Source organism: Prosopis cineraria, unplaced genomic scaffold (genome assembly GCF_029017545.1).
Source record: "Prosopis cineraria cultivar Desert tree isolate PC_DT_omini unplaced genomic scaffold, ASM2901754v1 PC13, whole genome shotgun sequence".
Classification (NCBI taxonomy): Eukaryota; Viridiplantae; Streptophyta; class Magnoliopsida; order Fabales; family Fabaceae; genus Prosopis; species Prosopis cineraria.
In genome coordinates this window covers 8,156,942-8,182,232 of record NW_026555344.1, presented here as the reverse complement: position 1 = coordinate 8,182,232, position 25,291 = coordinate 8,156,942, and the positions used below count along the sequence as shown (strand labels likewise).

General features: G+C 32.4%; 2 protein-coding genes across 4 annotated transcripts; both read left to right on the top strand.

Annotated features, from left to right (window-relative positions):
* Window positions 1–1,613: 1,613 nt before the first annotated feature.
* LOC129291161 (uncharacterized) lies at window positions 1,614–5,713 on the top strand. 3 transcript variants are annotated; one of them, XM_054928379.1, is made up of 2 exons: window positions 1,614–1,760; window positions 2,009–5,713. In XM_054928379.1, the coding sequence occupies exon 2, from the start codon at window positions 2,031–2,033 to the stop codon at window positions 5,208–5,210; it is 3,180 nt and encodes a 1,059-aa protein (XP_054784354.1). In that variant the 5' UTR covers window positions 1,614–1,760; window positions 2,009–2,030; the 3' UTR covers window positions 5,211–5,713. The 3 variants fall into 3 exon arrangements, with proteins under 3 accessions (XP_054784354.1, XP_054784353.1, XP_054784352.1); XM_054928378.1 differs by having other exon boundaries at window positions 1,892–5,713; XM_054928377.1 differs by having other exon boundaries at window positions 1,889–5,713.
* Window positions 5,714–14,152: 8,439 nt separating this feature from the next.
* Window positions 14,153–21,758, top strand: LOC129291571 (pleiotropic drug resistance protein 1-like). The gene is made up of 22 exons (XM_054929023.1): window positions 14,153–14,710; window positions 14,876–14,996; window positions 15,113–15,286; window positions 15,381–15,540; window positions 15,661–15,737; window positions 15,831–15,884; window positions 16,178–16,570; window positions 16,658–16,939; window positions 17,231–17,547; window positions 17,650–17,810; window positions 17,901–18,004; window positions 18,118–18,274; window positions 18,360–18,455; window positions 18,580–18,689; window positions 18,985–19,317; window positions 19,414–19,704; window positions 19,804–19,887; window positions 19,960–20,093; window positions 20,185–20,412; window positions 20,511–20,682; window positions 20,772–21,026; window positions 21,243–21,758. The coding sequence occupies exons 1-22, from the start codon at window positions 14,385–14,387 to the stop codon at window positions 21,504–21,506; spliced, it is 4,293 nt and encodes a 1,430-aa protein (XP_054784998.1). The 5' UTR covers window positions 14,153–14,384; the 3' UTR covers window positions 21,507–21,758.
* The last annotated feature ends 3,533 nt before the right edge of the window (window positions 21,759–25,291 follow it).

The window sequence follows — 25,291 nt, the reverse complement described above, 5'->3', positions numbered from 1 at the left end:
TATACACTCGAGTTACTTTATATATGATATTAACAATTAACAATCTCGTCTTGCCAACAAAAAAATACTTCCTTCATTAAAAAATATAAAATATTTTTAATTAAATTTCACTCTTAATAATTACTTATTTTTAAATTAATTTTATCTTTTTATATTTACCTTTATTTAATAGAATGTTTTGCATGAAAAATATATAAAATAATTTTTTTAATATGGTTACTTTTGAAAAAAATATAATCTTTATATCTTAAAAAATTAAAAATAATTTTTAAACATTCAACCTATAAAAAATGCCTCATATTTTTAACAAGGGGAGTAACAACTTATGCATTAGAAATACTTTAATTATTAGAAATTATATTTACATATACATACATATATATATATATATATATATGTTCTTCTTCTCTTTGAATCCTTTATCCTTTTCATTTCTGCCTTCTGACTCACTGTGCTCGTGTTTTATTATTTTCTTAATTGATGTGCTGGTGATATATTCTCAATCTAGAGAATAGTTTAATTATTAGAAATTATATTTAGAGTCATATTCAGTATAAGTTTGTTCTGGTATTTCTCCTTTTTTTTCCCATCGGATTGGTCTGCCGTGTGGTCGACACGCGCCCACGGAGTGAGGAAAGAAACGAAATTAAACCCAACAAGAATACTTTCAACTAGGTTACAAAACCCACCAAAATAGCAACAGATCAAAGTCCCCCTGCAAGTCTTCTACTTCACTCTAAGGCCATGTTTGGTAGGTTGGAATTGTGAAGATGGAAATGGAATTGGGATAGGAATCTGAATAAAGTGATGTTTGGTAGATATGAATTACAATTCCTGGGAATCCTAATTCTATGGAAAAAAGCTAATTTTGATTCCTTATGTAAATCTATGGAATTGGGAGCAATTCTATGGAATTGTAATATTTAAGACACTTTTGCCCTCATACAAATTCCAGAAAGACAAATTTGCCCTCAAAAAAAAAATAAAACCCTCATATGCTAGCAAAAAAAAAAAAGGGAGTATAAAAGGGTGAATAATATTTTTTCTCATTATATATAAAGCGTTATAATATATATATAAGATAGTATTATATATAATATTTGTATATAATTTATATATTTATAATATTTTTTTGGTATAAGAAGTAGAATTGATTTGTTTGACATTTTTCTTCTAAATCTACATGTTAGTGTATTTATTTTAAAGTAGAAGGGATGGGAACCATTGCCAATTTTATTTTCAAGAAAATGTTCCCTCTGATGATAAAACTTTTTGTTTGGCCCAAACTAGTGAATAATAGTTACAAATATAATCTATGATTTATATAATATTTTATTAATATATAAAATACATAAGAAAAATGGTACACAATTAAGTTTTTATTATGTTTTATTTTAATTTTTATATAGGGGTATTTTTGTCTTTTAAGTATAATTCCATTTCCATGTCTTGCATACCAAACAAAAGTAATGCAAGGATTCCATCTAATTTTTCTGACATACCAAACATACTTTTATAATTCAATTCTATTCCAATTCTGATTCTAATTCTGATTCCAATTCCAATTTCAATTCCATCAAAAACTATTCCATCATACCAAACGGGGCCTAATTCTTCTCCTGGCTTACAGCCACGCTTGCTTGCAGTTTTTCCTCTATTGTAACATTCTCAAGTCCAGATCTTACAAACTGGGTTCTGTTATTAAATCAAATCCTCGACAATTGGGATTTGGGAGTGAGTATGATCCGAATCTGATTGAGGTTCGTCTTTCTATCTTTGATCTCTATGAGCTTCCACTAACAATCGCTCACTAGAAGCTTGAGCTTATACTTTCTATGATTTGTTTCTTCGATAAATCTTGTTCTGTGACACGTCCTTGAATTTGTAGTAGCTGCCTGCTCATATTCAGCGGTAGTGGATGTGATGAAGCAAAATTTTATATAGAAATTTCAGGGGAGGGAAAAAGCAATTTGATGTTCGTGTTTTTCTGATATTCTTAATAAAGCAGTTAAACTTTGTCTGCTGGAATCATGGAGTTTTTGTTTTCTGCTATTGCTCTTTGGTCTGTTTGTGGTCTGTTGGTCATTGGAGTCACAAATTCATATCTCCCTGAGGCGGAGTTTCGTTTTGAAAGGAATTCTCATCCAACGTATAATTATGACCGGATTGATGAAGTTCGAAGGCAATGTACCTCTGTCTTATCTGCTGCCTCTGAATTGAGATCTGGATATGATGTGGTTGATGGTATGAAACAAGATCTTTCCTTTGTCAATGGTGATTGGAGTCAGGATGGGGGTAAGTTTCCCATAATGCCATTTGATGCTGGGAAATCTTTTGGGACCTTGCCATCTGAAGGCCGGACTCCAGTGAAGTTGGTCTCTTTTTGGGTAACAGACATTGATCATGCCCATAGAATGAAAAAGTCAATTCCTGTCAATGGATTCTTGATAATGGGCATTACTCGAGATGCTTCTTTTGTGGACAATGCATATGGTGGAAATGCTGATTTCCAGTTATGGCCTGGCCATTCTCAGCTTTCAATTCCCTTTCAAGGGTTTTACACTGAGTCAAAGAAAAATGGTGGGGAGAGGGTGTTATGTTTATTAGGGGACACAATGCTGCCAACCCGAGAGTCTTATCCTGCCAATCCATGGGGATGGATGAAGACTTCTGGTGAAAATAATTATGAAATGCCTCTGTCAGAAGACGATCAAATCATGTTAGTTCTTCACTATCCCATGACATTCACATTAACTAACAGGATTATCAGTGGAGAGTTGAGAAGTTTAAATCGTGAATCAAATACTAAATACTTTGATGTGGTTCACATAACATCACAGTTGGGAAGATCAGCAAAGTATGCATTTGGCTCAAAAGATATTGTATCTAAAGCATGTAATCCATATCCATATAAGGATAACTTGACAAGTGGTGGCATCAATGTCTATAAAGGTTCAAGATTTTGTGAAATCCTTGAAGAAATTACTAGAGGCCAACCTTTATCTGTTGTGCCAAACTGGAGATGCAATGGGACTGATGATTTCTGCAGTAAATTAGGCCCATTTGTGTCAGATAAGGGAATCAAATCAACAGATGGAAGCTTTCGAGATGTTAAAATTTACATGCAGAATGTTATCTGTGAGCAAGCAGCCGCTCGTGGCAATGCTGGTTCTGCTAGAGTATTTACAAATTTTAGAGCTGTTTCTCCATCAGAGAATCAGTACACTGCAGCAAAGAGATCTGGGCCTAGCAACATGTCTCTTGCTGCTGAAGGGTTCTGGAAGTCTTCGAGTGGGCAGCTATGCATGGTTGGTTGCATTGGGTCCATCGGTGCCAAAGGAAGTAGCTGTAATTATCGGATCTGTTTGTACATACCGACCACATTTTCCATTAAGCAACGTAGTATTCTTTTTGGAAGTTTGTCTCCAATTGATAATAGCAATGCCTTCTTTCCCCTGTCATTTGAGCAGCTAGTGCAGCCTACAGAGCTCTGGAATTATTTCAGGTTCTCCCATCCTTATTACAGCTATTCAAAAATTAATTTGGCTGGCACTATTCTTGAAAAACATGAGCCCTTCAGTTTTCGAACTGTCATAAAAAAATCATTGCTAACATTCCCTACACTTGAAGATAATGAGGCATACCAGGATAGCCTTTCTCTTCTCTCGGAAGATCTCACTTTTCATATATCAGGTTTTCTTGATCCTGTGCCTAATATCCTGGCCCCAAAAGTTGACATTCAGATGGAGATTATCTCTGTTGGTCCCTTGTTTGGGCGCTATTGGTATCAAAATGGTTCAACATTGGAACCGGAAACTCAATATCATGTTGAAGATACATATACAGAAAAGCAGCTTCTTGTGAATGTATCTGCACAACTCAGTCTTACTGGAAAAGCTTATAATAATTTTAGCGTACTGTTTCTGGAGGGTATTTATGACCAACATGTTGGGAAGATGTATCTAATTGGTTGCAGAGATGTTCGAGCATCATGGAAAGTCTTATATGAAAGCTATGATCTAGAAGATGGACTGGACTGTTCGATTGAGGTGGTTCTAGAGTATCCTCCCACTACAGCTTGGTGGCAAGTCAATCCCACAGTTAAAATTTCCATTGAAAGCCAGAGGACTGATGACGACCCACTTCATTTTGGTGCAATAAAGCTCCAAACTTTCCCAATCATATATAGGAAGCAACGTGAGGATATCCTTTCACGCAGAGGTCTTGAAGGCATTCTCCGGGTCTTGACACTGTCATTGGCAATTGGTTTCATTTCAAGCCAACTGTTCTATATCAAAGATAGTGTGGATTCTATTCCATATATTTCTCTTGTTATGCTGGGTGTGCAAGCTCTTGGGTATAGTATTCCTTTAATCACAGATGCAGAAGCTCTCTTCAAGAAGAAGGCCTCTGAATCTTTTGGGGTGTCATCTACTGATCTCCAGAGCAGTATGTGGCTCCATGTAATTGATTACGCTGTCAAACTGTCATTGATAATAGCTTTGCTGCTAACTCTACGGCTTTTTCAGAAGGTGTGGAAGTCTCGCCAGAGATTGTTGAGTCGGGCACTGCGCGAACCATTTTGTGTCCCCATTGATAAATGGGTATTTCTTTGCACCTTCACCATTCATCTGATTGGATATATTATTGTTCTAATAATTCATGATGCAAAGACAAGTCAAAAGCCTCTTGTAGCAAAGACATACTCGATTGATGGAGATAATTCTCAGACGCTATCTGGTTGGGCAATGGAATTGGAAGAATATATGGGTCTGGTCCAAGACTTTTTCTTGCTTCCTCAAATTTTTGGGAACTTTATCTGGCAGATCAACTGTCAACCACTGCGAAAGCTATATTTTGTTGGAATCACCGTGGTCAGACTACTTCCTCATGTTTTTGATTTCATACGATCTCCAGCTCCATATCCTTTCATGTCTGAGGATTCTGAATTTGTCAACCCAAATTTCGATTTTTATTCAAAATTTGTGGACGTTGCCATTCCCTTGACTGCCATTGTCCTTGCCATTATAGTTGATATTCAACAGAGACTGGGCTATGACAAGCTGAGCAAGACTCTGACGTTTGGACGGCATAAACTTCTCCCAAGTTTCAGATACGAGAGATTACCATCTAAGCATCCTGAAGCCGAACTTGTACCTGGTGTCAATGGTGCTGCTGCAAGAGACAATGAGCATGTTGATGTGGAGTAATGTAGAAATTACTGACAGAAGCTATCAGAAGCATGCTTGGAAAGTAAGTTCCAGTTTTGAAGGCCATGTCATTGTATATGAGAAACTAGCTGGCTTTTGTACTAAACCTTTTTTCGGAGGATACTGAGTTGACTATTTGTTCTTCTGCTTTAGTTCTCCACTGAGGTACTTTCAACTACTTGCCTTTGTGTATTTTGCAAAACTGAGATCACAGGCATGGCAGGATGTTGGATATGTGAAGTTATGTATTGAACATGGTTAACATTCAATAATCCACCAGAGAAAGATCATATAGTCGTTGATACTCTTTTGTAAATGATGGATGATGACCATACATAGTCCATATGCCTATATTTAGAGAAAGATGATATTTCCACTGTAATAAGAAAAGCATCCCTTGCAGATTTAATTAGATGCTGCTTGTGCTGATTTATCTGGCAGATGGCATGAAAAAGTGGCTAAATTGAATAATTTTTTTTTTAAATATTTGATGGGCTTTTGCATTCTGTATTGGGTTTTGCCTAAACTGGCTCTGTACTGATCATGTTTCGATATTAGAGAGTGTTGATGTTTTATGTCAGCGATAATCTTCAACAGACTTTGTCAATTTCTTTTACAGAGTTTTTTTTGTCAAACAGAAACCATTTTAATTAATTGATATTGCTAAATGTATACATACCTGCATTATTAAATGTTCATCAAATCAAACTATGTTTATTATAATGGCCTGATTTTTACATGCAACATTACTTTCTTTTTCTTTTTGCCATTGTACAATATTACTCCACTTGATCCTATATATAAGCCTCTTTTTAGAAGAATTTTGTAATCCTAAAAATAAGTTACTTTCTAAACCATTAATTGCTTTATTTCAAATATGCTTTTCTTTAAATTCCAGGGATGACATTCTTTTCCCGTGAACTGGTTTTGGTATTTTGTTTTGATTAAAAAAAGTGGTTAAAACCAACTTTGGGAAGTATTTATTGTTGGCATATCTTTAGCAGTGTGAGCACATGGATGTTGGCTGCTTCTATAGAATCACTGAATCGGTATAGTATGTACTGCCAAATTATGGTGACCTAACTCTTACCAAAGCTTTACACCTTTTGAGAGACTATGCAGTTCTGCAATAATGTTATGTGGGAACTCTAATCTTGTGAAACCTCCTAACCGGATTCAGTCTCTGATAAATAGGAATGGAGATATTACGTGAATGAACTCGTAAATGATGATTATCTTCATATTTACTAATGCTAATGCTCTGTTATATATCTCCTTAACCTTCATGACTGTCACAAGGGATTTTCCTCCTAAAATTGAGATTAACAATGTTAAGTTAGTCAAGGTGATTAGTATTAATCACTTAGTTGGTGACCGTAAAATTTATATATAAATATTCATGTACATGCATTGACAAACAACATGGTATCATATTAATTTAATTTAGGTCCTCATCACATGAGTTTCGCAGAGTTTTCATGCTTAAAAGGGTCGATGATTTGTTATAATACTATTGATGGCCTAGTATCATATTATATAGAATTCATATTTTGTTAGTTTTAGATCACGTAATTAACAAACAACATGGTATGACAGCATCTAATGTTGAGTTATAAAAGCTATATTTTGGGAAACAAAAGTTGAAATAACCACCAGAAACTTTTCATATTTTCTTTTTCGGTGGGCATGGCTTTGCAAAATAGGAACATAACATTATCATGATCGTAAGGATAAACCCATGCAAGAGATCATTAATATACGAGAAGGTAATTCACAAGGGTGCCTATCTACTAACTAACTTGGTTTGACTTTGTCTTCCCTGAGAGTCGTCAATTAATAATACAGTGCATGAAAAATGAGTGGAAGTGGAACATATCACGTTGATTCCAATTGCATCATTAATTAGAGTTTCATTGTAATTGGGTTAAACTTCGATTTCGTCCAAGCCTGACAGGGACAAGATGAAACGTTATGAGGAATAGAATTGATTAGTTGGGGGGGGCACCGATTCATAAATTGTGTTGTTGGGATGTACATTCACATGATTTTGCAGAAAGAAAAGACTAATAAGTAACGACGCAAGTTTCTCACGAGTTAGAGAAATGCTGGTAACTGAGGAAGAACAAAGTCCTGTCTCTCTCTCTCTCTCTCTCTCCGCCTCCCACAACTGTGAGCCTAGCATATTGTAAATTGGACGGCCACGTGGAAAGTATGGTCAGGCTCAGCTTTGATTGCACTTCGCACGTCCAAGCCTTTGTCTCTTTGTTTGGCCAGAGAGGAACGTAGGAAAGCAGTAATTTTTTGTTTTTAAAATCAAAGTCATTAGATTTGGGGAAGAATGACATGGAGGTGTAAGGAACTGATTAATTTAATTTAGTCTCAAGTTCTAAATTTTAAAATTTACAAGTATAGCTCTCAATTTTATAATTTCATTATAATAAATTTATAAGTTTTTAAAATTTTAATATGGTTGAAGAATAAATAAATTTTTTTATTAAAATTTAAAATATAAGTTGTAAATTCATTATAATAAAGTTATAAAATTGAGCGCCAAATTTATAAATTATAAGATTTGAGATTTGATACTTAAGTTAAATTCATTGATTCTCTTAGAACTTCTCAGTCATTCTCCCTAAATTTAGAAACTCTCCTCTCATCCCCTTCATTTCACTCCAACTAAACAAGGGCTATATCAAACAAGGGCTACATTTATACACATCGATAAGGGAAAAATTAATGTCCAGATTTTTATATATTTTTTGCAAAAAAATTTGGATTAGATATTTTTAGTTTATTTTTTTTAAATAAGTTTTATAGTTTGATTTTTCTGTTTTTCTTTTCATTTTTAAATTAAAATAATCATTTTAGATATTTCTTTGAAATATTATTTTTGTTTGGATCACATCACAAGTGAAAAGTTTAGATATTTAAGAGTAATTATTCAAAATGATAATAAAATTGAAGGAGATGTTGCACATATAATACAAGCTGCGTGATTCCTATAGATAAAGGCTACGAAAATTATTTGTGATTGAAGATAGCTAACAAGTTTAAAGGAAATTTTTATTAAATTGCTACAATATTAGTCATGTTATATGATAGTGATTGTTGACTTTTACAGAATAACAAGAGCATAAAATTATAGCATCAAAAATAAAAATGTTGATATGGATGGGTAATCATATAAAAAAAGATAAAATTCATGGTAAATATATGTAAGAAAAAGTAGATGTGACATCTATTAAAATAAAATGGTAAAAAATTATTTAAGATTGTTTGGACATGTATAAATAAGACCATAGGAGGCATCCATAAAGAGAATACAATAGATAGTCTAGAGCCTTATAAAAATTGGTAAAGAAAGATTAAAGAAAATATATATTTATGAAAGTTGTTGAATGGGATCTTTTGGTTAAATTTATCCAAAACTTTGGCTATATTTTTTTGGCTAAACAAAACTTTGGCTATTGATAGAATACAATAACATTGTACAATTCATGTAGCTGACCCTACCTAGATAATTAAAAATTGTTGATATTGTTTGCATTATTTTTGTTTTATATTTTCTTCTTGAAATATTTTAAAAAAATATATAGTACAGCATACTTCCTTTGTTAAAAAATGTAAAGCATTTTTTTAGGAGCTGGATGTTAAAAGTGTAAGGAATTTTTAGCATTTCAAAATATAATTAATGTGTTTTTTAAGAAGGGTCCATACTAAATAATTACTTTATATTTAATTTAAAGTAAAATACCTTATTAAATAAGGGTAAATATGAAAGATGATGTTAGTTTGAAAACATTCAACTAACTACTTTATTGAGAATGAGGTTTGATTAAAAATATCTTATATTTTTTAATAGGGGGAGTATGGGCTATTTTGATCTCATTCAATCACCTTTTATTTAAAAAAATATTGTGTGTAACATCTCAAATTTTAATATTTAAATTACTAAGGAATTAATAAAGTTTAATTATGGTAATTGAGTTATTTGATGTGATGTGTGGCCATTGAGGTTTAATAAGTGTATTCAATTGTGATTTCAGCCATAATTATGGGTCCGAAGTGAAGTTAGGCCACTTGAGTATTAAGAGAAGGAGGAAAATGTGAAGGATTGTCTCTATGCATGACAACTAAAAGAAGATGACCTCTTTGTACCGTACGTTGTGGTGCGTGCTGCGTGCCCTGCGATGCATGGATAAAATTTCTAGCAAGTGGCTCGTGAATTGAGACAGAAATCAAAAGACAAAGAAGAGAAAAATGAAGGAGCTTGTTCTTGCTTTGCTCAGGTTTGCCGCATTAGTGGTTTGAGAGTATTTTGATACTAGAAAACACTTAAGGTAAGTGCTCTATACTCTTTTCCTCTCTCCCCCTCCCCCTACCATTATTATAAATATTAAAGTTAGGGTTTGAGATAAGATGATGTATTTTGGTCCATATAGATTATTGATTCAAATTCATTGGCTTAAATAGAGTTAATAAGAGTTGTTTATATTGTTTAAACCTTGCATTGATGATTTTATAAGCGTTTGGTTGGTAAACTTCATTAATGTTTGAAAATAGGACATTAAATGTGAGTTATGGGATGGTTGAGACATTAATAGCAATGTGGGAGCTTCATGAAGCTATATAATGCTAAAGAAAGTTAATAAACCTAATGAGCCAGCTTAAATGTGAGAAATATGGGCATTAGATATTTTAAACATGGAAAATGAGAGTTAAAAGTGTATTTGTAACAATATTAATTGAGGTGGGACTTTATTGATTGTAGATTAATCATTCAAGCACCACATTTGGCTTGAGAAGCAAGCTTAGAAGCTAATTATTAAAGGGCAAACCTTTAACTTTTTAAAAGTTTGAGATAACCAGGAGAACCCTATTTTAAATAGTTGCTTATTAATTGAGTTTTTAATATAAAAATGTGTTAATTGCATGCACGATTGATTTGTGAATGCAAAAGTATGTTTTAAATTATATGATAGTTGATAGGTCTTTTTTTGACTTGAAATGTGGAGTTAATTTAAAACGTTTTGCAAATTATAACATGTAATTGAAATGAAAAGCATGTGATACGGATGTAATGATCGCATGATTGTATTAATGTGTGAGTACGATATGTGTAGCTAAATGAGATATGGGAGCATGTTATAAGACTAAAAATCAAAATGGATAATGACAGTGAAAAGTCATTGATGCTCACTTGGATAGTGTATTGTCGTAAACCTAACGTGTTGATATTGAAATACCAAAATTGTGAAATGAGTGAGCATCGTATATTACATGATCAGTTGGCGAGAGTTCGCTTAGGGAGAGAAGTAGATAAAATCTATATGGTATTTATGACTATTTTTTTGGTGCACAAGGGTATATTTTCATCTTACAATTTATTGAGAAACTAAAATCTAGCTATCTCCAATAATTTATTAAGGAGATTAGCTTAGAACATACAACACCCCAAAGATTCAAGAGTGGTGAAAACTGTGATTCAAGAGTAAGTCATGTGATCTTTATCCGGGTCGCACCTTACAATATGTGAGCTTGGAAAATTCAATCACACGGTATAAGGAAGGTATAATGTGGTTTGATCATACATATGTATTTATTTGACGTGTCATTTATGGTTGTTTAAATTTGTGGCAAGTCATGATAATGAATTAGGTCATTGTTATATGTATGTGTGCCTTGTAACATGTTTCGCGTGATTTGAGAAGAGAATCATGAAAATGAATTAAAATGAGAAATGACCTTTTGTGAACATGTAATATATATTTTTTGAGAAATGACCTTTTGTGAACATGTAATATATATAAAATGAATTATATATATTTTTGAGAATTCAACACCAATTATGCATGTTTATTCAATTGATATACAATTGGATAGGGTAGATGTATTTTGGTTAATGAGTAGCTAGACTCACCATTCTATTTCAATAATTTACAAGCTCTAGCTTTGGTGTAGAAAGGGAAAAGGATCCGGAGGTTCAGGAATCAGAGTATTCCTATTGTAATTTCCTTCTTAATTCATTTATCTTGTGTAATAGTTTAAATATTGTCAATTAGGATGTATGTTACATACACTTACACTATATTATTGTTAATGATTTTTGGAATGTATTTTGGACCTTGGATTGTTATTTGATTGTTGTTTAAGTGTGTTATAGAGCTAAAATACTAGTAAAAATGTAAGAATGTTTGTTTGATTTCAACTGTAAATATTGATGTTAAAATGTAATGTTAAAACTTCTCCCCTATGTTTTTGATTTTAAAGGGTTGAGGAGTGAAATTTTGATGTGATTAAAATTATGTGCGTATGATATATTGTATGAGTAGTCTTGAGTCTATTGAGTATAGTCTTACTGTTAGGAATAACTTTTAGCACAAGTATGGAGTTTTGGACATCCATTTATTGATGAAAATTGTAAAAAGTTGTGAAAATGAATTTAGATATCCAACTTTCTTGTGTGACTTAGTTTGAAAGTAAAACCTATGCCATTAGCTAGTTTATGAAAAAATGCTTTTTATAAACACTTAGATCATTTCATTTGAACGTTGAAAGGAAAAATGAGGCATGCTGGAAATTACCTAAAATTGCTGACATGTGATAGCAAAATTTCTATCATAATCATGTAATAGTTCACGGCATGTGGCACAGAGAGTGAGGAGTCGCGGCATATTGCTCTATTTTTTAGATTGTGATGTTTTTCAAATGTTTTTGACTCGTTTCATTCCTCGAGATATTTCATGCTTCTAAAATATTATATTACTCTAATGAAAGGTTTAATAAATAATTTTCAATGTATTTTAAACTATAAAAACTTAAAATTTTATTTTTTTAAATTAGTAATCTTTCTTAAGTTAATCCTTTAATTATCTTGAATTTTGACATTAATGGTGATTAGTATGTGAAGATTTTACGTTGTACCGATCTCCTTTCAACGTAAGAGCACTAAATCAATGGGCAATGTACAAAACAATTATTTTTCTTTCGAAAAAATATATTAGATTCGCAAATATATATATATATATATATATATGTAAATATGTAAACTATATTTACTAATAGGGCCCGATATTATTATTATTATTATTATTATTATTATTATTATTTAATGTGATTACTCAAAACTGACTCTATATTTATTATTCGGTAATTCGGTTACCTAAAAAAATTATTAACCGTGCAAACAGTTGGACAAAAAGCACGAGAACTTGAGAAGAGAAATAGAAAGAAAATGGAAAAGCCATATTATTGGTCGGCGTGTTTTTTAAAATAAATGACACGCATGTGTGGACCATCAGCCGTTCATTATGGGGAGAATTTTCACAGAGGAATTTAATTGTAAGTGAGTTTTCTAAAAAGATCTTAAACTTCAGTTTAATTCAGGAGCATTGAAGTGAAAAATAATTTTAATGATAAAAAAATTAAAGTATTATTTATTTGTTAATTTTATTTGAGATGAAAAATTATTAATTGTTGATTTTTTTATTTTACTTGTTAATTTATCAATATGAGTTGTAAGCTAAATCAGTCAGACAAGCAATAACATTAATTATTATCTGCTAACTTTATTTCTTAATTTATTAATATTAGTTTTAAAATAAAAGACTTATTAGTAATTTATAACTAATATTAGTAAATTAACAAGTAAAGTTAGTAATGTAACAATTAATATTGCTACTTATAATTGAACAACTGATATCAAGTTTTTAATAATTATTGACAGGTCAATTCATATAATTTATAACTTATATTGATAAATTAATAAGTAAAATAAAAAAAATTAACAATTAATGATATTGCAATTTACACAAAATTAATAAGTAAAAGGTATTTTGATATTTTTATTATTAAAATTTTTTTAATTTTATAATTTATTTAAGAAAATAAATAATTTATTTGGAATAAATGCTCATTATCTGGTTGATTTTAATGATTGTAATTTATCCTTTAATTTTTACTTGTCAACTAAATTTCTTCTCCGTGCAGATGCCATTGCAAGACAAGCTTTTTGTACTGATTTGTTAATACTTAATACCCTTCAAGCCTTGCCTTGCCTTTTGTACTTAAAAAAAAAAAAAAACTAAATTTCTTGTTCAATTATTCATATATTCAGACGAAACTACTCATCAAAATTTACTCAATATGCTCATTAGTTTTTTTTTTACCCTTTTAAATTAAGATATTCCTTATATAAAAAAATATAAGGCATTTTTAATTGAATTTCATCCCAATAAAATAATTACCTACTTTCAAACTAACTTTATCTTTTCATATTTTTTTTATTAAATACCCTATAATAAATATAAAGTCATTATTAATAGAGATATTTAAAAAAAAGGTAATAATTACACCTCAAAAGATTAAAAATATTTTACATTTTTAAATAGAAAGAGTATTGTTTTTTGGCCCTGAAACCTAGCATGAAAAATTGTATCACGTTAGCCATGCATATCTCTTACATTTATTTTTAATTTTAATTTTTTTATTATATATATACATATAATCTCTCCATTTAAAAATATAAATTATTTTTTGAGATATTAAATGTTAAAAAATATAAAATATTTTTAATCTTTTAACATGTAATTATTATATTTTTTTAAAAATATTTTTATTAAATAAATTATTTTATATTTATTATAGAGTAAAATATTTTATTAAATAAAGAAAAATATAAAAAAATAAAATTAATTTTAAAAAATAATTTTTTATTAAAAATAAGATTTAATTAAAGATATTTTATATTTGTAAACGGAGATGATACTTGTGTTGAGTCGTTTCCCTGCGTCCTTTTTTTTTTTTTTAATTTTTTTTGACTTTTTATTTAATTTTATTTTTTTACATTTTTTCGGGGCAAGAAAATATTCTTTCCTCCAGGAAGCCTTATATATACATGTAAGCATTGCTCTGTTCTTCTCAATTCCAATCTATTCCTTGGCCAGGAAGCTAAAAACACTCGAAGAAAAAGTGCCAATTTTTCAGTATTATCAGCCTTTGAATTTCATTTCTTTCGCTCTGTTCTATACATTCCCAAAGAAACAACGCTGAGTTTCTCTGCCTTTCAATAATAACCTTTCGCCATTTGCAATCTTTAAGGAGAGAGAAAGCTTCTGAGTCTGAGCCTGAGCTGAAGTTGCAAAAGTTTTCGTTTTTCTGTTTTCTTGGGCAGCAATGGAAGGTGCGAGCCTATATAAAGCAAGTAACAGTTTACGATCAGGAAGTTCAAGGATTTGGAGAACCGGTTCTGCAGAAATATTCTCTGCATCATCTCGCGCAGAAGATGACGAAGAAGCACTGAAATGGGTTGCACTTGAGAAGCTTCCCACTTACAATCGTCTCAGGAAAGGGTTGTTGACGTCATCTCGCGGTGGTGCGAACGAAATCGACGTCACTGATCTTGGATTTCAGGAAAGAAAGAAATTGCTTGAGAGGTTGGTTAAAGTCGCTGAAGAGGACAATGAGAAGTTCTTGTTGAAGCTTAGGAACCGAATTGATAGGTAACGAAAGAGTCAAAGTTGCTTTCTTTCCTCTTTCTCTCCGAGCAATATAACATTGAATGACTGAACCATTAAATAGACTACCCCTGTTGTTGTTGTTAGTTTGCTTTATTTATAATAGGCTGTTTTGTATCCCTATGTGTGAATCTTCAAATAATTTTGCAGAGTTGGGATTGATATTCCCACCATTGAGGTTCGTTATGAGCATCTAAATATAGAAGCAGAGGTGAATGTGGGAAGCAGAGCATTGCCTACCGTCCTGAACTTTACAACTAATATAGTGGAGGTAACAGTGGACAAACTCTAGTTCATGAGCTCTTGTTTCTTAGCCACTGATGCTTCTGAAATTTCTATTTGTTCTGTGTCATAGTGTCTGACAAAATCTCTCACTTTTTCTGTCAGAGCTTCTTGAATTCTCTCCATATTCTTCCAAGCAGAAGGAGACATTTGACTATTCTTAAAGATGTTAGTGGAATCATCAAACCTCGTAGATTGACACTTCTCTTGGGTCCTCCTGGTTCTGGAAAGACCACACTCCTTTTGGCTTTGGCTGGAAAGCTGGACCCAAATCTTAAGGTGAAAACTAAAAGGATATTTCCATTTAATGCCGTAGCCTTCTATATCAATCGCCTAGTTTAAGTTTTAACTCGGTAGCTCATTTGCGTTAAAGGTATCTGGGAGAGTGACTTATAACGGGCATGGAATGAACGAGCTTGTACCTCAAAGAACTGCTGCTTATATCAGCCAGCATGATGTTCATATTGGAGAAATGACTGTGAGGGAAACTTTGGCTTTCTCTGCAAGGTGCCAAGGGGTTGGATCACGTTATGGTTGGTCAATTTTAATACAGTCAGGAGTTCCCCTTACGCTTCTATGTACTTTCTCCAAATGCACTTTAGAGTTTTGGTAGCTTAAAAATGACTGCTGGATACTATTTTGGGGTTCCACAGACTTACTAACAGAGTTGTCAAGAAGAGAGAGAGAAGCAAATATTAAACCTGATCCGGATATTGATGTCTACATGAAGGTAAGGAAGAAGCTAATATCAATCTTCATGACATTAAAACTATGTTTTAAATCATAGAATATCATTGTTTGTAATTGGGATCTTATATGCCAGGCAACAGCAACCGAAGGTCAAGATGCAAACCTAGTTACAGATTATGTATTAAAGGTAAAACTACTTTCAGCATCTCTTATTCTTTATTATTTGTTAAAATTTTCTTTTTAGGTACCATTTCAACTCAATAGTTCAGCACAAAGGCTTAACAATAAAGATATAGGGTGAAGACTTGAAAACATAGATTTTACTGAAGATCAGGGTTGACAAGGATTCAACTCCATAACATTGAGCACCAAAGCCTTTGATTCCATGTTAATTACTTTTTCAACTCAAAAGCTTCATTTTCAAGCGAAGAACATCGCTATTATCTAACAACCACAGGGTATGTATTTTAAATTATTCAGGTCTTGGGGTTGGATATTTGTGCTGATACAATGGTGGGCAGTGACATGTTGCGGGGGATTTCTGGGGGACAGAGGAAGCGTGTGACAACAGGGGAGATGCTAGTTGGACCAGCAAAAGCGTTGTTCATGGATGAAATATCCACTGGTTTGGACAGCTCCACAACATTTCAGATTGTAAATTGTCTCAGGCAGTACATTCACATTCTTGATGGTACCGCTGTTATTTCTTTGCTACAGCCAGCACCGGAGACTTATGATCTCTTTGATGACATTATTTTAATCTCTGATGGCCAAATAGTCTACCAAGGACCCCGTGAATATGTTCTTGACTTTTTCGAATCAATGGGTTTTAGATGTCCTGCAAGGAAAGGTGCAGCAGATTTCCTTCAAGAAGTGAGTTAAAGCTCATCTCTTGTTTCCTTTTTCTTTTATTGCAGCTTTATAGTCGAAATACAAATAATCTGAGATCTTTTCCTATAGGTAACTTCAAGAAAAGATCAAGAGCAATACTGGGTGCGTAGTGATGAACCATACCACTTTGTAACGGTGACTCAACTTGCTGAAGCATTTCAATCATTTCATATTGGTCGGAGAATTGGGGAGGAGCTTGCAAACCCATTTGATAGGTCAAAGAACCACCCAGCTGCATTAACCACTAATAAATATGGTGTTAACAAGAAGGAACTGCTGAAGGCTAACTTCTCAAGAGAGTATTTGCTTATGAAGAGGAATTCATTTGTTTACATCTTCAAGACATGCCAGGTGGGTTGTAGGCTAGGAAGCACTTATATTTTGTTAAAGAAGTCTTGTAATAAATAATATGATTCTTTCTTTATATATATATATATATTTATGAAAACTATGCATGTATTGTTTGTTGCCTTATATCCAGTCTCTTTGCTCATTTTTTTCTAACATCATATGCTGTCTTATAGTGTATTCTTTTCTTATATAGTTTCTTTGCCCCCCAAAAAAAAAAAAAAGTTTTTTCCCCTCCTGTGTACTCTTATTTGCACACATGGTTTTGACTTGTAATATCTTGCTGTTATTTAGCTGGCCATCATCGCATTTATAACTATGACACTTTTCCTGCGAACTGAGATGCACCATGATTCTGTGGAGCATGGTGGAGTTTATGCTGGAGCTCTGTTTTTCACATTAACTATGATCATGTTTAATGGGATGTCTGAGCTTTCTATGACCATAGCGAAGCTTCCTGTTTTCTACAAGCAACGAGACCTCCTATTTTATCCTGCATGGGCATACGCCATTCCCACATGGATCCTCAAAATCCCTATCACGTTTGTGGAAGTTGCTGTGTGGGTCTTTCTAACTTATTATGTAATTGGATTTGATCCCAATGTTAGCAGGTAAGCAAGCTTCCTTTTTTATTTTGACTTAGAATCTGTAATAACTTGTTCTGCATTTTAGCATCTTAAATGAGATGTGGGATTGTCTTATACATGATGCAGATTGTTCAAGCAATACCTTCTGCTGTTGCTGGTTAACCAAATGGCTTCTGGATTGTTCCGAACTATTGCAGCACTTGGTAGGAACATGATTGTGGCTAACACATTTGGGTCCTTTACACTGCTCACACTTTTCGGATTGAGTGGCTTCATTCTTTCAAGAGGTAAAATAGGTCTACAAATGTTTCAAGTTTAGATCTTTCACTTAATGTAATCTTATGCAATTTTTATTTCTTTCATTGCCAATGAAACAGAGAATATTAAGCCCTGGTGGATTTGGGGATACTGGATTTCACCTTTAATGTATGGGCAAAATGCAATAGTGGTCAATGAATTCCTTGGGAAAAGTTGGAACCATGTAATTCTTCAACTAGAAACTTTCGAAATCATCTACTTTTTTTCCTTGGATGAAGAAGCCATCTACTTTTAGGCATGAAATATCTGGCTTAACTTATCTACTTTGTTGTACAGAGGCTCCCAAATGCAACTATGCCATTGGGAATTCAAGTTCTGAAGTCTCGAGGGTTTTTCACGCATGCATATTGGTATTGGATAGGAATTGGGGCATTGGCTGGATTTATGTTTCTTTTCAACATCATGTTTTCTGTAGCTCTCAGTTGCCTTAACCGTGAGAATCTATCTTCAAATTCCTTTCCTTGAGTTGCACACACTAAATCATATTTTTAAATTAATAAATTTGCATCATTGTGTAGCCTTTGGCAAGCCAAATGCGGCGATACCCAAAGAACCAGAAGAAGAAGATACATCTATTAGCAAGACCCAACAAGGAGTTGAATTAGCGTGCATAGGTAATTAGTATTATCTATGTCACTTTTCACCAACATGAATAACATGCTAGGAGTTTCTTTGTAATTTGTAGTATGACTTATCCTCGTAAGTTAACTTTTTCTTTCTGCAAAAATATTCTTGCAGAGAGTTCAATGAATTGTGGGCGAGAAAGGAGGAAACGAGGAATGATTCTTCCTTTTGAACCACATTCCATCACCTTTAACGAAATTATATACTCAGTTGACATGCCACAGGTTAGTTACTTTCAAAGTTATAATTTAAGAACTAGTTTTAGAAAAAGTCTGAAGCGGACTCAGTTTATAAAAGAGAGTTATAACAAGTCAAATATAAATAGACATGTAATCATGTCATGCGCAATTTCAGTGGGATTTATATGTAATGTGCTCTCTTGTGCGTGATTGGCTTGGTCTACCTTTCCTTGGTAGACCAAATTTACTTAATAACCTCTTGTGGATTTATAACATGGTCTTCTTGTAACTATACTTTAGGACTAAAATAGCCCCTAATTTTTTCGAATTCATTTGGCAGGAAATGAAAGGTCAAGGTGTGCTTGAGGAAAGGTTGGTGCTTCTGCAAGGTGTGAGTGGTGCATTTCGTCCTGGTGTTCTCACTGCACTAATGGGTGTTAGTGGAGCTGGTAAAACTACTTTGATGGATGTTCTAGCTGGTAGAAAAACTGGTGGGTATATTGAAGGGGGCATTAAAATTTCTGGATACCCTAAAAAGCAAGAAACATTTGCTCGAATCTCTGGATACTGTGAGCAGAATGACATCCACTCTCCTCATGTTACCGTCTATGAGTCCTTGCTATTCTCAGCATGGCTTCGTTTGCCCCCTGAAATTGATTTCAAAACCAGAAAGGTAAACCTAAAGTTACAGCATGGCATAATTTTTCCTATTTTTCCCCTTACAGTTTGAGGTTGATTATCTGTTTTTGAATCTGGTTGACCGTTATAGATATTCATTGAGGAAGTCATGGAACTTGTGGAGTTAGAACCATTGAGGAACTCACTAGTGGGTTTGCCTGGTGTGGATGGTCTTTCAACTGAACAACGCAAAAGACTAACTATTGCAGTTGAACTAGTGGCTAATCCCTCAATAATCTTCATGGATGAGCCTACATCTGGATTAGACGCAAGAGCTGCTGCAATTGTTATGAGAACAGTTCGGAACACAGTGGACACTGGTAGAACAGTTGTTTGCACCATCCATCAGCCAAGCATTGACATATTTGAAGCTTTTGATGAGGTGAGAATTGATATTGAGGACTGTCCAACAAAATTTGTGCCTTGTAGCTTCATTATTAACCGGAGTATTGAACTCTGTATATATTACATGTGATCACAGCTTTTCCTCATGAAACGTGGGGGCCAGGAAATATATGTTGGGCCCTTGGGTCGTCATTCTAGCAAACTGATCAAGTATTTTGAGGTAAGGTGTATCTTAAACTGATCAAGTATTTTAAGTCACAGCATGTGCTGATTTTCCACCATTTTTGTTCAGAGTATTGAAGGGGTTAGTAAAATCAAAGATGGGTATAATCCAGCAACTTGGATGTTGGAAGTTACAACTTCAGCTCAAGAACTTTCTCTGGGTGTTGATTTTAGTGAGATATACAAAAAGTCTGAATTATATAGGTAAGTTTAGACAAATGGGCATAAACTTGTCTATTACAATATGTTTTGTCATGGGTTTTAAAACGAATTAAAATCCTGTTGATGGATGTAGGAAAAACAAACAGCTTATAGAAGAACTGGACAAGCCGGCTCTTGGTTCCAAGGATCTTCATTTCCCTTCTGAATACTCACAATCTTTTTTGAACCAATGCTGGGCTTGCTTATGGAAACAATGTTGGTCTTATTGGCGCAATCCACCCTATACTGCTGTGAGGTTTCTCTTCACTACTATCATAGCCTTGATGTTTGGAACAATATTTTGGGACCTTGGATCTAAAACGTGAGTCTAAACTTCTATATCCTTCATGTTTGGAGCAATGCTATTTAGTCAACTTTGTTTTTCGCCCTCTCATTCTGATATATTTTTGTAACATTCAGCTCAAAGAATCAAGACCTATTTAATGCAATGGGTTCAATGTACACTGCTGTTCTCTTCCTTGGTATTCAAAATGCTGCTTCTGTACAGCCAGTGGTAGCAATTGAAAGAACTGTTTTCTACAGAGAAAGAGCTGCCGGAATGTACTCAGCATTACCTTATGCATTTGCGCAGGTCAACTAATTTTTAGTAGGTTTGAATCATCACCTTCTTGGTTAGGTTTTTTTGTCTCATACTAAAGCGATCCAGCCTTTCTGATGCAGGTCATAATAGAGCTACCTTACATTCTTGTTCAAGCTGTGACATATGGTGTCATAGTTTATGCGATGATTGGATTTGAATGGACTGTTGAGAAGTTCTTTTGGTACTTGTTTTTCATGTACTTCACACTGCTGTACTTCACATTCTACGGTATGATGGCTGTGGCTGTCACTCCAAATTACCATGTTGCTTCAATTGTTGCTGCTGCATTTTATGGAATTTGGAATCTCTTTTCAGGATTCATCGTCCCACAACCTGTAAGTGATACCGAAACCAACCTTTAGCTAGTAAACAAATTTTAGATGAAATCCTTTAAGTATTTTAATCGAGATGCCTGGAAGAAAACATCTTTTATTACACAATATTTTGTCCTCAATTTGGAAAAAAGTGTACCAAATGTTAACTCCTACTTAGATTGCATTTTGATGAGCGTATATTGATGCCTACTATGTTGTTTTCATGTTTTATTACAGAGCATTCCTATATGGTGGAGATGGTACTACTGGGTATGTCCTGTGGCATGGACTTTATATGGATTAGTCGCATCGCAGTTTGGAGACATTACAGCTGTGATGGAATCATCAAATAATCAGACAGTGCAAGAGTTTCTGAGAAATTATTTTGGTTTCAGACATGATTTTATAGGAATTTGTGCTGCTGTCGTTGCTGGATTTGCTGTGCTCTTTGCATTTATATTTGCAATTTCAATCAAGATTTTCAACTTCCAAAAGCGATAGATAGCCTTACCTATTGCTAATTCCTTGTCTAGGCTACATAGTTCCTTTGTACTGCTAATTCACATGAACAAATTACAAGTTTTGTATTTGTTAGTTAACTTGTGAATGTAAAATATTGTTCTCATGGCAGCCTCCGATAACTTCCTCAATCATTCCTATCAGATGCATACATAGTATATTAATATTGTTCGGCATGTCTTGGTGAAAGCCCTCAGATCAACTAATTTCATTTACAGTAAATGTTTTAAAGGACTTATTCTTGCAAGTTTAATTGCTGCCATTATATTGAAGTTGAGGCTGTGAATGTGAAGCTAATCATTTCTGTTTTTAGTATAGAACAAAATAATTATATTTATATTCAATTCCATAAAAAGGGATGGAGTCATGCAGATAATCTGTTTCATGTTTTATTTCCTCATTCAGATAACTGCAAAAAATTGGGAGTTTTCTGAGACGTGAAGTTTCCATGATGAGGAAAATGTAAAGTGTTTTGTGTTTGATGTTCTTACAAGTGTGCCTAATCGCCTCCCGTGTTGTATAATTTCCGTGTTCAATTGTAGCATTGAACAGCTTGAGGTTGTGAATGTAAATAATTTAATCATCCGTGTGTCATGCATGGCAAAAATTGAAATATAAAACAACTTTAAAAGAATTTTTTGTTTCAAAATATGAGACAATTTGAAAAAATAAAATTTTATTAATGATATTTTTTTAACATTATCTATCAAGCGTAGAGAGAATTGAAATAATATTATAGTATAAGAATTAAACATTTAAGGGCATTTTTAAAAATTTATAATTTTATTATGAAAAACTAAGTTTATAAAATGTTATTATTGTGTTTTATTGATAAACGATAATCTTATTTTAAATTATCTTATAATTTAAAATAAAAGTAGTAATCCATAATGTAAGAATAATAAATAAGGATAGAGCATTATGCAAATCATCTGTATCATGTTTTATTTCCCAAGTTATGAAAACGTACGGTACAGTTACCATAACAAGGAAAATGTTCATATATAGTACCTTTATGTTGGTAGTGTATATCATGTGTTAAATTAAATCGCCACTTTTGTCCTTAACCTGTTCGTTAGCTTTGGAATGGATATTCTTCGTCTTTGAGATATGGAAATTAGAAGAATGGCTAGACCGAGTGGCGGCGTGTTTGGCTCGTCGTGTATCCAGATCCAGAAAATACACGTTTGGCTCGTGCATTATATACGCAGCCAAACACCAGATTGCCATATTGTATTTTTGGTTCTTCCAATATGGTTATCATTTTATAGTCCCTGGATTTCGAATCTTTGCCGAGATTGTTGCAGAACTTGGAGGTGGCTAATATGTGTATAAATTTACTTCTTGTGTTGATTTATTATATTATGAAGAGTTTTATATAAAAGGCAGAAGGAAAAAACATACTATTAATTCAGGATCGTTAAATGCACAATAGATGAAATTTCAGTAGGAAAAAGACATAATTGCAGAAGTAAGTATCTCAATATATGTGTGTGTGTATATATAACTTGAGTAAATAAGAAATTAACATGTATCCATGAAAAATCTATGACTGACTATGATTTCTCAATTATTTCAACTATAGGGAGACTCGTAACTCACCTGTAGTTTTTCAGAGTATAGAGCTAATGGAGAAAGTGAAAAAGCTATCGTGTGTGTTGGTTATCGATTGATCGACTTATATGAACCAGATTAGTAACCATTGTAATAAATTAATTAATTAATATCACATTATTCTTGACTCAATCAATTAAGAGGTAAGGAATAACTAACAGCTATATGATTATAGGTTGGGCCTCTGCGTATTGTGCTTACTTGTATAGTTCACCTATCATGATTCATACAAGATTATAAAGATTAATCTATCTGGTCTTATTAATTAATACAAATTCACAAATATTTATAAATATTCCAACAATAATAGCTAGAGCAAATAGGCAGAAAGTTAGTAATTATTTTGCTCATATAAATATATAATGTTTAATTAATTATAATTTTATCACCTCAACAAAAGAGTTGTATATATATCAATATATTTAATTTTGTCAATAATAATTAATATTGCAAACAAATGCAACTTGCACAACTTTGAGCAAAACTATTATCAACATGAACAACAAATATATATATTTTTTCACTAAACTATTATACACAAAAGTTGAAAGATGTGAAATAAAAAGAGAATCTAAAGGTAGCAGGGGACCAAACACAAAAACACAAAACAGAAAATGATTGCATCCATATCCATGTGATATCATTTTGGAATTGTAAGCCTCACAATATAAATATAGTATGAGATAGATTGGAGGAGGTTGAGATTTCTTCACTCAAAGACGTTTCTTTCAGTCACATCCAAATACAAAAAGGATTGCAGAAACAGCCATTCACTACTTTGAAACCAAATCTTCTCAAAGACTCGTGCGGTGCGTCCAAACAAAATCATATTAATTTTCATACGTCAAATATTATATCCTATACATGCCTCTCCGTCCATTCCTAAATGATATATAAAAAATATATCTTACTATAAGTTTTATATTTTATATCAATAGTAATAAAACTATCACTAAGTCATTGAATTTTTTTAATGATCAATTTAGTTCTTGAACTTTTGGTTAGAATCATTCCGTCTTTATACTTTTTTAAGTCAAAATAACTCAGTCTTTATATATATAGTTTTTTAATTTAGTATAATTTAATCCTTATAATTTGTTGACTCAATAAATCACAATGGATGAGTTGCATTGAATTAAAATTCAGGAACTAAATTAATAATTAAAGAAGAGTTTAGACTTTAGATACCAATTAAAAGTTATATTATACTAAATAAAAATTGATAACTCAAACCCTGTATATATAGCAATACTTCCTTCAATCTCTATTATAAGGCACATTCTAAAATGATTATTTGGTCTATGATATAAACTACACTTGATGAAATATTAATTTTATTTTTAATATTATTTTTATTTAAATTTATTAACTATGAAAAAGAATGAAATGCAAATTTTAAATATGAAATATGAGCTGGCCTGACCCATATTGGCTCATTCCTTAAGCCTAATTTTCTTAAAATAACATATTTTTTAAAACTCGGTCCTTATATATAAATGGCTCAATGCTGATCTGTAAGACCCCTTTTTTTTAATTTTAAAAAATGAAAGTTTTCAATTATAATATTTTATTTTTTAAAATATAAATTATAATATTTAAAAATTAAAAATAATTTAAAATATAAACATATATTTTAAAGTTTAAATACAATTTAAAAATTTAAAATATTTTATATTTTAAGAGAAAAGCAAAAACGGGTTTAAAAGAGCCGTTCAAACTTGAGCCCAGTTTTTTAAGGTTAGGTTTCAAAGGTCGAGTTTCTTAAAAATGTTATTTTTCAAATTTAAACCCTTATAAAAATGAGATTAAATAGTCGGCCCTTATTCCAGACTTTATCAAATTTAAATTTTTTTATTTAAATAAAAGTAAAACTAAAAGTTTATATTATTATAAAGTTAATAATTTAATCACATGTTCAAGTGAATTAGTTAATAAGGATTCCTTATAATATATGGACGATAGCTAAGAGGGACTAGATGATTATTCAGTGACTCTGGGATTTTTTTTATCATACTAACGGTTGCATACAGCATATATATATAAAATCAGGTGACAATTGCATGTCAATTTTTAATCAATGCATAATAAAAGTATTGCATGTAATTTCATATAGTCTAATCAGAATCTTATAGCTGAACCACTAGCAAAATTGA

What these genes read in the sequence shown, in the direction of transcription:
- LOC129291571 (XM_054929023.1), top strand. Translation starts at nt 14,385, where the DNA reads ATGGAAGGTGCGAGCCTATATAAAGCAAGTAACAGTTTACGATCAGGA. An exon ending in ATATTGATGTCTACATGAAG is followed by an intron (nt 15,738 to 15,830) that starts GTAAGGAAGAAG and finishes CTTATATGCCAG; the next exon opens with GCAACAGCAACCGAAGGTCA. An exon ending in TATTTGAAGCTTTTGATGAG is followed by an intron (nt 19,705 to 19,803) that starts GTGAGAATTGAT and finishes ATGTGATCACAG; the next exon opens with CTTTTCCTCATGAAACGTGG.
- LOC129291161 (XM_054928379.1), top strand. Translation starts at nt 2,031, where the DNA reads ATGGAGTTTTTGTTTTCTGCTATTGCTCTTTGGTCTGTTTGTGGTCTG.